Source organism: Vespula vulgaris, chromosome 4 (assembly GCF_905475345.1).
Source record: "Vespula vulgaris chromosome 4, iyVesVulg1.1, whole genome shotgun sequence".
Classification (NCBI taxonomy): Eukaryota; Metazoa; Arthropoda; class Insecta; order Hymenoptera; family Vespidae; genus Vespula; species Vespula vulgaris.
This window is the reverse complement of record NC_066589.1, coordinates 5269033-5283384: the sequence shown is the minus strand read 5'-3', so window position 1 is coordinate 5283384 and position 14352 is coordinate 5269033. Positions and strand designations below refer to the sequence as shown.

The window sequence follows — 14352 nt, the reverse complement described above, 5'->3', positions numbered from 1 at the left end:
TAAAAATAATTTATAAGAATTATCATAACTGAATGATGAGAGAGATAGATATCATTTTTTTTATTTATTAAAAGAGAATAAAATAATTCAATCATTTATTATATATATACATATATAACAAAACTATTATATATATATATATATATATATATATATATATATAAAATAAAATAAGATCGAGAAGATTTTCATTTTCAACCTTGAACTTATCCAGTCTTCGATGACAATGACCATTTTTTGTTTACAGGATATTGGATAAGTGACAGCACGATGTAGCAGGGAGACAGGAATGTAGAGGTAACATTGGAATGAGAAACAAAGGAAGACAGAAAGAAAGAAAGAAAGAAAAAAAGAAAGAAAGAAAGAAAGAAAGAAAGAGAGAAAGAAAGAAAGAAAGAAAGAAAGAAGGAAAGAAAGAGAAAGAAAGAGAGAGATGAGAGGAAGCACGCGATAGGCGCATTAATTGCGATGGAACAATAGAGAAGGAGAATTTTTGCCAGGATTTTATCAGGTGAAGGAGGTCGAAGCGTGGGAGTATTATAGCTTTGATGCCCCACAGTTAAATCGAAACGATATATATATACATACATACATAGATACCTTTCGTTTTCTTCTATTGAATGTCTTCCATTTTATATATCCACGATAATCCAATTTGCGATAATCAATCCATTAATTATATTCATGAAAACGATTAGAAATATATATGTGTGTATATAAACAAAGAATATATAAATATATATATTCGGCTTAATAATAATCTGTTTGAAGTGATGATATTATTTTTAGCGATAAAATTTGATTATTATTACATCACAAAGTGTAAAGTTAAAGTTAGGTAAGAGTAATTCTTGCTTTCAGACGATTAAAATAATCTCTAGACTTTTATATGTACATATATGTATGTATAATCGATAAAAATCATGCTTATCATTATCTACGATTTTATCAGAAGACGATTGATAAATTCAATACTTATAACCTCACTTTTCAACTTCCTACGCACTTACGTACTTATTACGAATATTTGAGATTATTGGTATTTCCACAATTCTTATCGAATTTTTTTACTATCGAAATGTATAATTACCTTTTATAATTAATAAAAAATAATCATGGAAATATATATATCTTTTATAATATTCTTCAAATATAATGTGTTAGGTAGAATATGTATGTATGTTGTGTGTACATGGGTTTCTATCCTACGTATACCAGCACGCTCGCATACATTACGTATCTGTTGCATTTCGTGAGCTCGAGACTGAAGGACATCGAAGAATAAAGGGCCTGAGGGACGATGCGTGGCCATACCAAGGCATCAGCCCCCATAGGTAGTGTTCGAAGGGCCCGAGGGATCTCTTTACGCACGCAGAAGTAGTATATGGGTTTACCATTGTGAATAAGAAAGAAAGGAAGGAGATAGATATAGAGAGATGGAGTACTACAAGAACGAGAGAGAGAGAGAGAGAGAGAGAGAGAAGAGGGAAGCCATATGCCAGAACATTGCGAACATGTGTTAGAGAAGGATTTCTCATTCGACAAGTCGACTCACGCACTATTGCACGAACGTCGGTTATCGGGGAAGCATGATTTCAACTCTACACTCCTTCAGACTCCTCCTTTACTCCTTTTTAGGCCGAGGCTGAAGCCTGACTGCGGTCCAACTGTGCAAGGAACGCATAAACAAAATGTGATATCCATCCTCCGATTTCACACTGATATCGTATTGATATCTTACAGGATACGCAGGATTTATTTTCTATTATATATACGCATACATACGCATTAAATGATCTTTTTTATTCATCTTTTTAATTGTTTTCTTTTTTGTTGTAGTTTTGATATCGTTATTAACTACAATTTGTTTCAATCTTGTACTAAAATTTTACTTGATGCTTCAATGTAACCTAACATTTTACTTGTAATTTCTATTTGTTAGCGAACGTTCGGTGATCTTTGTTTTATTTGAATTCTTTTTTTTCTTTATATTTTATTTTTCTTGGTTAAGTTAATCGATTAAGTGATAAGCTTATTTTCGTTTAATTATTTGAATTGTAATATTTTCTTATCGTTCGATCGTTCAAATCAACGATATGTAAATACTTATTTATGTAATTCTAATCAATTATACAAAAATATCAACTCAATTGCATATATTTTAATATTTTATTTTCATCCGCCTATTTCATATACTTTCTGCTCTTCTATTTATTACAAATATTTTAATGATATATCATATATGTACTTTAAAATAAGAATATATATATATATAATAATAATAAGAATATATAAAACATATAAATACATATATATATGTATATATTAATTATATCTATAGAATAATAGAAATACTAAAATCTATGCGTCTAGTTTCTAAAACGATTCATATTACGGCATCATTCTAATATATAGCAAGTATCTATGTACATAGATACATGCATACATATTAAGTGCATACATACATACATACATACATACATACATACATACCTACATACACACATATATATATATACGTATCGAATAGGCGTCACATATGAACTCGAAGAGGAATCACGCAGTTGTCGCGACGACATGCTCTAAATGCGCGTGTGGCACGCATATTACGTCACCATATTCACACACGCATTATTAGGGTTGCATAACATGCGTCGTGTCTTTTAGTCGATATAGCTATCACGTGCTCTAACATTGGTCTCATGTTGATATATGTTCACACATGGCATACATCACATAGATTTCTCATATATGGATATAGCAGAGACAATTTTATTAGATAAATATTATTTTTTTTATATGTAAATAAAAAAGAAATATATATATCTATCATAGACGTATATTAAACAATATATATAATAATATATATAGTATAAGAAAAACATGACAATAAATAATTTAATAAACCGAATGAAAAATCATTTCTAACTTATAAATAAATGCAGATTGATGTATGTGCGAGTATTCGTGCATCGTCGTGTGTGTTAATGTTTAATATTTATTTTGTTTTAATAAAAATGTATAATTAATTTTTCATAGTATTTATATATAGACATGTGTCTCGAGTGAAAAGGAAGGTTATAGAGTTTGAACGATCTTCGTGCATTCCAGGCACGTTTGTCATGCGAAGTCCGTAATAATGGCTGCTAAAATCTGTAACGTTGAACAAAGAAAAAACATGCGACGCAACAGGAGAACACGCAAACGGAGGGGTTGACGGTTGTAGGCCTATATGTGTGTAAATGTACGCGTGTATGTATTTGTATGTACATGTGCAGCTGCTTCTTCGGTCGTGACCTTGTTAAATAGGGTCGTCCAATAGTCGAGGTCATTTATACCCTTCGACTAACTGCAATACGGTGCATCGATCGTTATATGAGTGAAATGTTAGTACGACCAATGTATGTCCGACCAATCGAAAGAAAAGATATATATATATATATATATATATATATATATATATATATATATTATATTAAAAACACTAATCGACCTTATTTTTATATTATCTAGATCTCGTTAGAATAAAAATTATTTCTCATTAAATAATATTATGAGTTTATCTATCATATATATCTTATTGTTATTATTCTTAATGTAATAAGAAGTTTCTAAACACATTTTCTATAAGATCATATTTTTATTTAATTTCGATTATTAGTTAGTATTATTTTTAATAAAATAAATATTGTGATTTTATATATATCATCTATTTAGATTTTGGTTCTTATTCTTAATGCGATAATGCTTCTAAACAGAATTTTTAACATTTTTATTTTTATTAAATTTCGATCAATAGAATTACGAATTATTTGTAATAAAATAATACGTAATTATATTATAATCTTATTAGTATCTTTTTTTTTGTTATTATTTTTTAATGCAGTAGTATATCTAAACAGTTTCTAAGCTCGAATATGATTCACTTATATGTGAATATTCCTATGTGTTCGAACAATGTTGTTGAGAATGTTGAGCAGGGTAGAAATCAGGATCACAGAAAATCGACAGGATGCTATGATATTTGAAAAAAATTTAGACTATTATACTATACTAATTCGAACAAATTTATGAGAAATTTGTCGTCTAAATCGTTCCCTTTTTATTACTTCTATGGTAATCATTTCTGTTCAATGATATATCTACAAAACTTCATTTAAATTTTAAACACACACATTATTCGTATATAACTATTATTTCTAAATATAAGTACGCTTACGCATGCGATTCTAATATTTTTATTACGTATTAATACTCAATGATATAATCAATAACGTTTATCATAACTTATACCTAATTCATAATCGCCTTTCTTAATACATATTATTCATATTTAATTATTAACTATTTCTAAATATACGCGTTCTAATACGTGTTCTATTACAAACTGATAATTAAATAATGATTATCATTATTAATTATACCTAATTTGAATAATCTTCTTGTTTAATTCAATTTATTGGGTCGATTTTGAAGGAGTTTGTTTTGAAATATATATAGATAGATGATGAAGAATTAGAATAGATGTTGTTTAGATGATGAAAAGGATGAAAGGATAGAAGAGGCGTATACGTGCAGGAGAGACCAATCGCCATCTTCTCTTCTGCGATTGGTCGGTGTCCCTAGATTCGTGTGATTAGGAGGCGGATTAGAGAGAAAGCGCGATGCGCAAATCAGTTCTAGTTTATCCGACGGTTGTTGGTAAATCGTAGTTTAGAATCAAGCGGGAAACAGGATAACCGAGGAGGTCGTCGAAGAGCTAAGCGAGCTTAGGGCAGCGTGGTGAATGTCTCTAAACGCTATACCTGTCTACTACTCTGTCTCGATATTCGTTGTCTATGTGTATGTGTCTATGTGCGTGATGTATATATTTGTGTTTGTGTGTTTGTATGTGTGTCCGTGTACACATATATGGGAATGGACGAAGATGCTCGTGACCATGTTATTTCTATTCCAACCGGTTCCACTAACTTTTTTATTAGATTATCTTCGTCATACTTGAAGAGTTTATTATTATTTAAGAATGTATACCATCTTTTATAATTGATCTATGAGATTAATTTAAAACAAAAAGATAAGAAAAGGAAAAAAAAGTATCGATTAAAGTAAATTCTAATTAATATTCAATCAGAAGTCTAAAAAAGATAAAGATACAACTTTTCTTATCTAAAGGAGTTTAGTTACTTTTTAGAAAGAACTTTTTCATTCTAGCGATGATTTCTTTTCTTTTCTTTCTTTCTTTTTTTCTATTCGTCTCAATAAATTAATTTTGGACAATATTAATAAAAAGATATCGATTGAATTTTTTTCTTCGATTAATGAATGATTTGATTTAAAGTGAATGTATGATTAAATTAAATAGGCAGGAAAAAAATCAATCTGGAGGCGCCAGGTATCGATCCTGGTACCTCTCGCATGCTAAGCGAGCGCTCTACCACCTGAGCTACGCCCCCTGTTGTTTAAGGACGACATTTTTATCGACTACACGGTTGCAACTTCAACTCTATTTAATGCACTGTTTTATTGGGCTTTTCTTTTTCTTTTCTTATTATATTTTTTTTCATTATATAATATATCGATTAAAATATCGTCTTAATTCTTTTAATTACTATTATAAAAAATAATATTCCTATAATTAAATAGTCTTAACCTCAAAATTTCTTCCATGCAGTATAAAACATCAAAGGTTCATTTCAATCGTATCAAAATTAAGATAAATTACATCCACTTTCCTATCATTTACAATACTCGATTGATTGGTTACTAAGAATACATACACGTTACGTTTAAATACATATATAAATACACATATAAGCTTATACATCAAGCTATATAGTAAAATAAAAGATGAAAGAGAGGAGTCGAGTACTCGAACAGGGCCGCATCTTCGATATTTGAAATATCGATTAATATTTTAAATCCGAGCTTATTAAATATTTTCAAGCGTATGACTTTTATTTCATCGAACTTATCGTAGCTTTTGTTAAATCCTTCATATTGTTTTTTTTTTTATGACGTTGAAATGATACAAAAATGGCTGTCAAATTTTCAAACGTGATCGTTACTTCAAATTCATTGTAATTTATTGATTTTCATCTTAATTCGAGAATTCTAGTACTAATAAGGAATCGTGTCAGAGATCGAGTGAGATAAAGAGAGTGAGAAGTTAGAGAGAGAGTTAGAGAGAGAGAGAGAGAGAAAGATAGAGTTGGAAGGTAGAGGGGCAGAGGTCCTGTCGACCTCCATAACCTCATGGAAGCCTGTTACTTCAGGCGGTCTCTTTTCCGATAATTTGCCATTCATTAACATAAGGCCTCACTCTCTCTTTCTTCGGGGCTCAACGTGACGGTTTAAACACTTTCGATTTTTCTTTACTTCCTTCGGAAGTTTTCGTAACCATTCGTGAGACTACCTTCAGTAGCTGCGGCCCTGCTTGCGGTTTGCTCTTATTTTCCGATATTGTCGGTTAACACGCTGGTTGGTCTTTTCAACCCTCTCATTTCCTACCCTATCGACGCTTCCTACCAATACTCTTTCTTTCTCTCTCTGTCTTTCTTTTTATCTTTCATTCTTTTTGTTTTTCTCTCTCTCTTTTTCTTTCTTTTTTTTTTCTATATTTCTGTGTATACTAATACGTATATTTAAATGATTTTCATGTGTTCCATGTTGAAAATTGTAATTATATATATATACATAAAATAGATCAAAAGATAGAGAATAAAATAAGATAGATAAAAATAGATCTAGAGGAGATTTATGTATCTGTAGATTTTTTAATAGATTTAATTCGTTTTTCTTTTCTTTTTCGATAAAATAAGAATGATAATTAATAATAAGAATCGATAATTTCTTACGATAGTCTAATAGATCGATTAGATATCTTATATTATGTGTGTGTATATATATAGATAGTTGTGATGTCAGACTAAAAAGATTGACATTGACCTAACCTAAAAATATTCATGGAATTTCTTTTACATAGTCATCGAATAGACTAGAAATGTTTTGACTCTGACGACTGATCTTCCACCTCCAACAATTTCTTTGAATATATTTATAAATAGAGCTGTTATTATCGTCGCCATTAATAGTATCGGTTCGAAATAACTTTCATCCTTTTTCTCAACTTGTGATCGTAACGACATATATAAATTCGATTACGTAAAATCAAAAGCTCGAAAAAGTACAAGAAACATACTAAAATATGGGATATGTCGTGGTTCATTAAAATGAAAAAAATTAATAACAAAGTTAATAAATTTTAGGTTATGGTCAAATTTTTAGTAGCGGGTTCAATGACTTTCTTAGTTAAACTCGGTCGAATTTATGTTTGACGAAGCGAAATAGTTGAGTGCATACTCGATCTAACTCGCCGCCGACGACGACGACGACGACGACGACAACGATGACAACGACGCTGGCGTCGCGACGCTTCACACGAAACGCCTGCGGGAATAAACTCGAAGCGCCGGCACGTTCGCAAAGTCGATTTTATTTATAGTAACAACCTGAATCCCATGTTCTATCTCTTTCCACGTGCTTGCACGAAGAAAATCTCACACGAGAGGATTGAAGCCAGAAATTCTTCCGTTTATATTTTACCAATCCGACTGCTATACTACTACTCGTTCCATATATATATATTTTTTTAACTCGATCATCCATAATTATATCTCGTTTTATTTATTTTTCTTGTTTCTTTTTCAATATAATATCTAATAGAAAAGCTAAACCGTAATATAAGAAATAAATGAAATATCGTATCTGATCGCATTTTATTGGAAATGTAAATTCTGCAATAAGAAATATCGTAATTTTCTTACATTTCTTTTCATTCCTCTTTTTTTATCTCCAAGATTTATAATTATACTTTTAATTTTTTCGTATGATAATAAAAAATGATAAATTACTGTAATAAATAGAAGAAATAAATTGAAGGAATATCATGCTTCATTGAATCGATCGGAACACGTAAATTCTGAATATGAAATACAATAAAATTTGACAAATACGATATATCAGAAAATAGTTGGGAGTTCTCTCGCCATATTAACGGGACGTCATTCGTAGAGAATCCATTTCATTTGGTAGTACTCCGGATATGAATAAATGCTTCCCCTTAATTATGTGCTTCTTCCTATGTATGAAAGATATGAAAGGAACTTACGATATGCACCACGACGTCGTTATTAATTCAACGATCTATGTGTGCATGTATGTACTTATGTAGGTATATATGTACGTGTCCGTGTTTCGTGATGTAAAGAGTATAATGTATGTAATGTATATATAGGAATAGGTTAGATAAGTTCCTATTTGTTCTCTAGTTCTCTCTCTCTCTCTTTCTCATTCTCTTCCTCGTGTATTTTACTTGGAACACAATATGTTTTTACTTTGTGCACTACTTACGTAGTCTATGTAATTCGTGATACCATAACTCCTTTGTTTACGTTGAGAAATGTATTTCAACAGGAATATCAACAATGTTAAATTCGTTGGAATGAAATGTGTTAGGAAAAGTGAAATATAAATTATAATTTAAATTAGCTTTATACTTTGTAGGAGTTTTTATATTTTGTCGGAAGGAAAATGTTTTATGAAGATAAATTACTTTTCGAGATGAGGATGATAATAATAATAATAATAATAATAATAATAGTAAATCAGGAAAAAAAAACATAGAAGATATGAAAAGATTATTATATGTATTAGCATATACGCTTATAAAAAAAAAAAAAAAAAAAAAAAAAAAAAAAATGAGAAAAAGACGCAACTAATTTTTATCTAACACTCCGAAGACTTCCATTGCTGAATCGAAACGAGTTTTTTGTTGTTGTATATGTTAGATCAATAAAGTGCGTATATGAATGAATATTTAACGAAATTTGAATGAAATAATTATTATTATAACAAAAGAATTTTGTGTAAGGTAACACTATTAATACATTATGAAGTATAGAGTTAGAGAATTCATAGAATTCGTCGTTTTGTATGAAAGATATGAAGTGACTCAGCTGTCTTGGAAAAGTGGATGAATCGAAGAGAGAAAAAGAAAGGAAAGGAGAGACGTATTCATGGAATTAGCATATTGTCACGTTCCGTTTTTAAAACTTATCCCAAGAAATGTTTCTTTGCTTGAGCTTCTCGAAAATAATAATCTATATGAAATATTTACTTGGTGAAATGAAATGAATTGTTTCGTTTTTTTTTGTTTCCTTCCTTGTGTAACTTTCTCGATCGATTTTATTCTAGAGTTTTACATTTGACAAATAAATAATAAATGTTTTTTTATTTTATTGTATTTTATTTTATTTGTTGCTTAAATTTCTCTTTTCCTTTGTTTCTCCCCTTTAAAAATAAAAGTTATGTAAGAGAACGTAGGTGGGTATTGGTCGTTAAACGAATATGGAGGCTGCAAAATAGCAACAATCTCGTCGTAGCGATTCATCAACACGACCGAGGGCTGCAGGAAGAGAGGAGATATCAGGCCGTAACCGTAAAGGAGGATGTAACATTGAACTTAACTCGGTAATAACTTCCGGTTAATGGTCAAATCGAATGTGAAGTTGCGTTGTATGTTTTGAAGTGTTCTCTTTAAGATATATATGTATACACATACATACGTACATACATACATACATACATATATACATATATATATTGTATGGATGTATGTACCTATATACGCATATACATATTTTATCCTGTTATCATAATTTTCAAAACGATATGACGAATAAATTTCGAGCAAACGTCGGCTTCAAAGAAATTTCGTTTGGAAATAATTCGCGTGATTTCATTCAAAGGGAAATTAATTGATCAACAAATATACGAGTCGAGTCTTTGAGATTGTGAATAGCGTATAAAGTAATTTAAGTAATATTAAATATTCGTAATTCAGTCGAAACTCCGCATTTAACCGTTTTCTTTTTTGTCTTTTCCTTTTATTTTGAACGGTTGAACGAGAATCAGTGTCAAAAGAGATAGACGAGGGATGAAATTTTTCATTACTCATGAATGATCATGATCGACGAAAAACAGCAACGATTAAAGCAACTGACTAAATAATCACTCTGATCAATTTTTCAAATAGCGCGTGTATATACGAACACTTTTTTTTCTCTCTCTCTCTCTCTTTCTCTCTTTTTTTTTCTCCCGAAAATGCTAGCTCGTAAATAAATCCTCTTTTGATTTGTTTTCTCTCTCTTCCTCTCTTTATCACTCACTCGATACTGCCATCGTGTTGCTAAAAAAAAAGAAGATAGAGAAAAAAAGAGAGAGAGAGAGAGAGGGAGAGAGAGAAATCGTTTATGTTACCGAACGAATTTTATCGACCACGTTTACCAACCGTTTGATTTTCCGCGCCAATTTCTTTTTTCTTCTCTTTCGTTTCCGCTCGAAACGAGCCACGAATCGTGAAACTTCATCGAGCCGCGCATCGACCACTTCTGTTTATTTTTGCGAGAGAGCATGGACTTCCGTTTCCGTCGATCGTGTGCCAATAAACTCAGACGTATCTCCATCACTTTTCGCTTCGAAATAGAATCCTTTATATCGATATTCGCTTTTAATCTTTGTATGCACATACGTATATGTGTATATATATATATATATATGCGTATATTCCCAACTGAGTTAATTAATTTATAAAAAAAGAAAATGCAATTTTTCTTACGGGTTTCATATTTTTATTTTCCTTACTCGTTAAAAAAGTGCTCGATAACGAAAATATTAGATAAATTAATGAAACAATCTATACGATCAATACGTACGTATGCATGTATGCATGGACATACGTGTATATTCCTATTGAATAAATATATTTAACAAAAATTGCAATTTTTTCTCTGATTCCAATCACCTTGTTAAAAAGGTTTTTATTAACGATGATAGCCAGTCAACGAAATTGTAATTATTATATGTAAAAATTACTGTTACGATTAGAAAATTGAAACAGAATTGTTTCGAATACGAAGAATTTTTTTGATCGTTCGTTTGATACAGAGACAGAAACTTCCATTCGGCGAATCGAATCGTTTAATCTTTGTAATAGTTCGATATCCGATTGGCAGGGTTTTAATCAATTTTTGTCTTTGACATTTGGATATATCGTCGTTTGTAGGATGACAGGTAATCGTTTATTTTTTATCTTCTTGTCTAGATAGATTTATAGATTTATGTGTCAAATAGATTTTTTTAAAATATTATTATTACCATTATTATCACTATTGTTATTATTTTTGGAACATGCGAAAAGTATTTTTTACAAGAAAGATATTACAAAAAAAAGCAAAGAACAACATGTCATATGTACTTATTTTGTTATGAAATTTTTTGTTTTTATTTTCTTATTTTTTATGAAAAAAAAATTTCTTCAACGACAAACAAGGTAAAGCGGAAATTTCATTTCTAAATAAAAAGTACCGATGGAAAACGGAAAGCGTCGTTAATTATGAAAGATTTCAAAGCGCCTTTCTCGTTAACGACGTTCCATTCGTCCTTCCTCCCCCTTTTTTTTCTCTTTCTTTTTTTTTCGTAAATTTCTTTTTTTGCGTTTTATCTTTTTTTTTTAATTTTTTTTTCTTTTTCCATACATGAAAAAACACACAGCCGCCGTACCACCACCGGGGAAATTTTAATTGGAAGCTAAATTTAGCTTGGCAGTAATTAATACGACGATTTACGAGGAAATATTTTTGGCTACCTTTTCGAAATGTGTTAAGTCCTTCTTAATTCATGAAAAATAAAAATTGCTTTATTTTTCTATGGATACTCGTGAAATGAAAGGAAAAGACAGACGAAAAAAATTATATCTCATTTAATTTTTTGTTAATTAAGATATAAAAATTAATACTAAGTTAATTATTCTAAGCAAAAAAAAAAAGAAAGACACTTACCGAAGCTACAAGCCAGTAAGATAGTTATCAGTATTATCTTCATGACGATTAGAATCCGTGTATAAAAATGTTTAGAAATTTTGCAGATTGATTTTGTAGACTTCTTCGAAAAAAGAACAAAGGTCAACGAAAAAAAAAAATAAATAAATAAAAAAATAAAAAAAAAAATAATAAAAAAGAATGAAGAAGAACCAATGAAAAATGGAGAAGAAACCGAGGAAAGAAAAAAAAAAAGAAAAAGAAAAGGAAAAAGAAAGATCGGGAAAAAAAAGACAAAAAAAGAACGAAAAAAGAGGAGAAAAAAGCGAAAGAAGAAAGATTCACTTAATATAATCACTAATAATAATTAGACAAAACACCGTCATGATAACACAGGTCCGAGATAGTAATGATTCGACCGTAGACGTAAACTTTGTTGGTCGAAGGTTGACGTTGATGTCGTAGCTGGTGGGGGAGGTCGAATGATCCTGTTCGATCGGCACGTGGCTCGTTGTATACTGTCACCTTTTTTCTACCCTTCGTTTACTTTATACCTGGACACAAAAGTCCGACCAGCTGTGTCAGCAGGTGTCAATATTTACCTCGACCTTTCCAAATGAAAATCCTATTCTTTTTATATACGCTATATCCACTCCTGCTCTTCTTTCCTTTTTAAATATACTTTCCCTCTTGCTTTTATCTTTCACTTTTTTATAAGGGTTGAAATCCTCACGTTTACCAAAGAGATGTTTTAGTAGATCGATTCGAGCAAACGAATAATGTAAACTCTTGATTATCGTATTCTTTTCACCTTTGACATTTGTATTCTTCACAAAATAGAGATTACCTCTTCTCTCTCTCTCTCTCTCTCTTTCTCTTTATTAAATATACAAATATTAATAATATGAGAAAACTATTAAATTTCTACTAATTTCTTTTCTTTCCTTTTAACTTATTACCGAAGTTAGATCCGAACGATACTTTTTATGATTATCTTTCACCATGACGAAATTTAAGAAGCAATTAATTATCTATTATAAATAATTATATATTATATTTGATTAAACACGATACATATATATGTAATATCGGACATATCCGAAAAGTTAGCCTGTCACGAAAGACCCGAGTATAACGACTGCCTGCCTCTATTCGTTCGTTCTCTCAAGCGCGAGGACAGAGAGAAGAGTGCTGCTGCTTTCCCCTCCTCCTCTTCCTCCTCATCATCATCCTCATCCTCATCCTCTTCCACCTACTCGTAATCTTTCTCTTTTCCTCTACCGTCCCAAGCCAGTAAAACTCCTCCGACGATTTTACCCTCTCTTTTCTCGTGTCCTCTTCGCGTTCACGGAGGAGGATCGTTGATATTTTTGTACATACATACATACGAACTTAGAGTGCTAGAGAACCAAAATCGTGACGGTATAAACGATATCGTTGCTTCGAGAGGTATAAGAAGAATATGTGTGTGTGTGTGTGAGAGGGAGAGGAAAAACAGACTTCGTGTACTCCTGCTGGAAATCGGTTCGGTCCATTAATCAATTCCTTTGACAAGAGGAATAAATGAGGAAGAAGGAAAGAGGGAAAGAGAGAGAGAAGAGAGAGGGAGAGAAAGAGAGAGAGAGAGAGAGAGAGAGAGAGAGAGAGAGAGAGATAAATATAGAGAGAATAAAAAGATTGACATAAAAGTCGTTTGATCGAAAATCAGGTACAGTTTTTTCGCTTCCTTTTTCTCCCTTTCTTTCTTCTTTTTCCAAGAACACGACGACAGTTTTTTTATCAATTCTTGTCGACGTCCTTGTCGAAGCTAACAGTGCTAATTCCTGATAACATTGTATATGACCTCGAGGGGAGAGCGTACAGACTTTTATTAATACGTTTTATTATTAGAATCTACAACATGCCAGTTATCTTTCTGCGTTATCATCCAAATTATCTTAACGCTAATAGAACACTTTTCTAATTAGATTCTCATGGAAATCTCTTTTGGAGATAATTCGATTAGTATGGCCAATAAATCTTTCAATAAAAATCAATAAGAATCTCGATATTAATGCAATGAAATTACGTATTACGAAGTACTAATTTGATTTTGATGTCTTTTGTACACGTAAAGTGCTGCACCTTCGATCGAATACGAGTAACACGATAACAATGATTATTCTATGTCTATTATTCTATAATAATACAAGTACATATATATATATATATATATATATATATATATTTATATATACGTATGTATATATCTTTACATGTGTATGTATATTGTGTCAAACACAGAGGACAATCCTTTCTGCAATTGGTCATTAACCCATTCCTAATGGCAGGACCATTAGGAGGATTCGGTGTATGTTCGAATCAAAGAGATAACTGCTAGCTTCGAAAGCCATAAACGATGATGCCAATCGCTCGGCGAGCCGTTAGTAATTAACCTCGTACTCCGTTTCGCGTCGCATTACTCGATTAAATCCTA

At 31.0% G+C, this 14352-nt stretch overlaps 1 protein-coding gene and 1 non-coding gene across 4 annotated transcripts in view; both read right to left on the bottom strand.

Moving 5' to 3' along the window:
• Nucleotides 1-13418, bottom strand: part of LOC127063237 (xaa-Pro aminopeptidase ApepP) — a 33749-nt gene extending 20331 nt beyond the window's left edge. Inside the window, exons 1-2 of one of the 3 annotated variants that reach the window (XM_050992694.1) lie at nucleotides 12836-13418; nucleotides 11898-12000 (exon numbers count right to left, since the gene is read on the bottom strand). In XM_050992694.1, coding sequence (XP_050848651.1) covers nucleotides 11898-12000; nucleotides 12836-12880 — 148 coding nt within the window. In that variant the 5' untranslated portion in view covers nucleotides 12881-13418. Of the gene's footprint in view, nucleotides 1-11897; nucleotides 12001-12256 lie in introns of all 3 variants that reach the window. The other 2 variants (XM_050992695.1, XM_050992697.1) reach the window with 2 other exon arrangements.
• On the bottom strand, nucleotides 5381-5453 carry Trnaa-agc (transfer RNA alanine (anticodon AGC)). Its single transcript has one exon. It is a non-coding gene; the product is annotated as a tRNA-Ala (tRNA).
• Nucleotides 13419-14352: the final 934 nt, after the last annotated feature.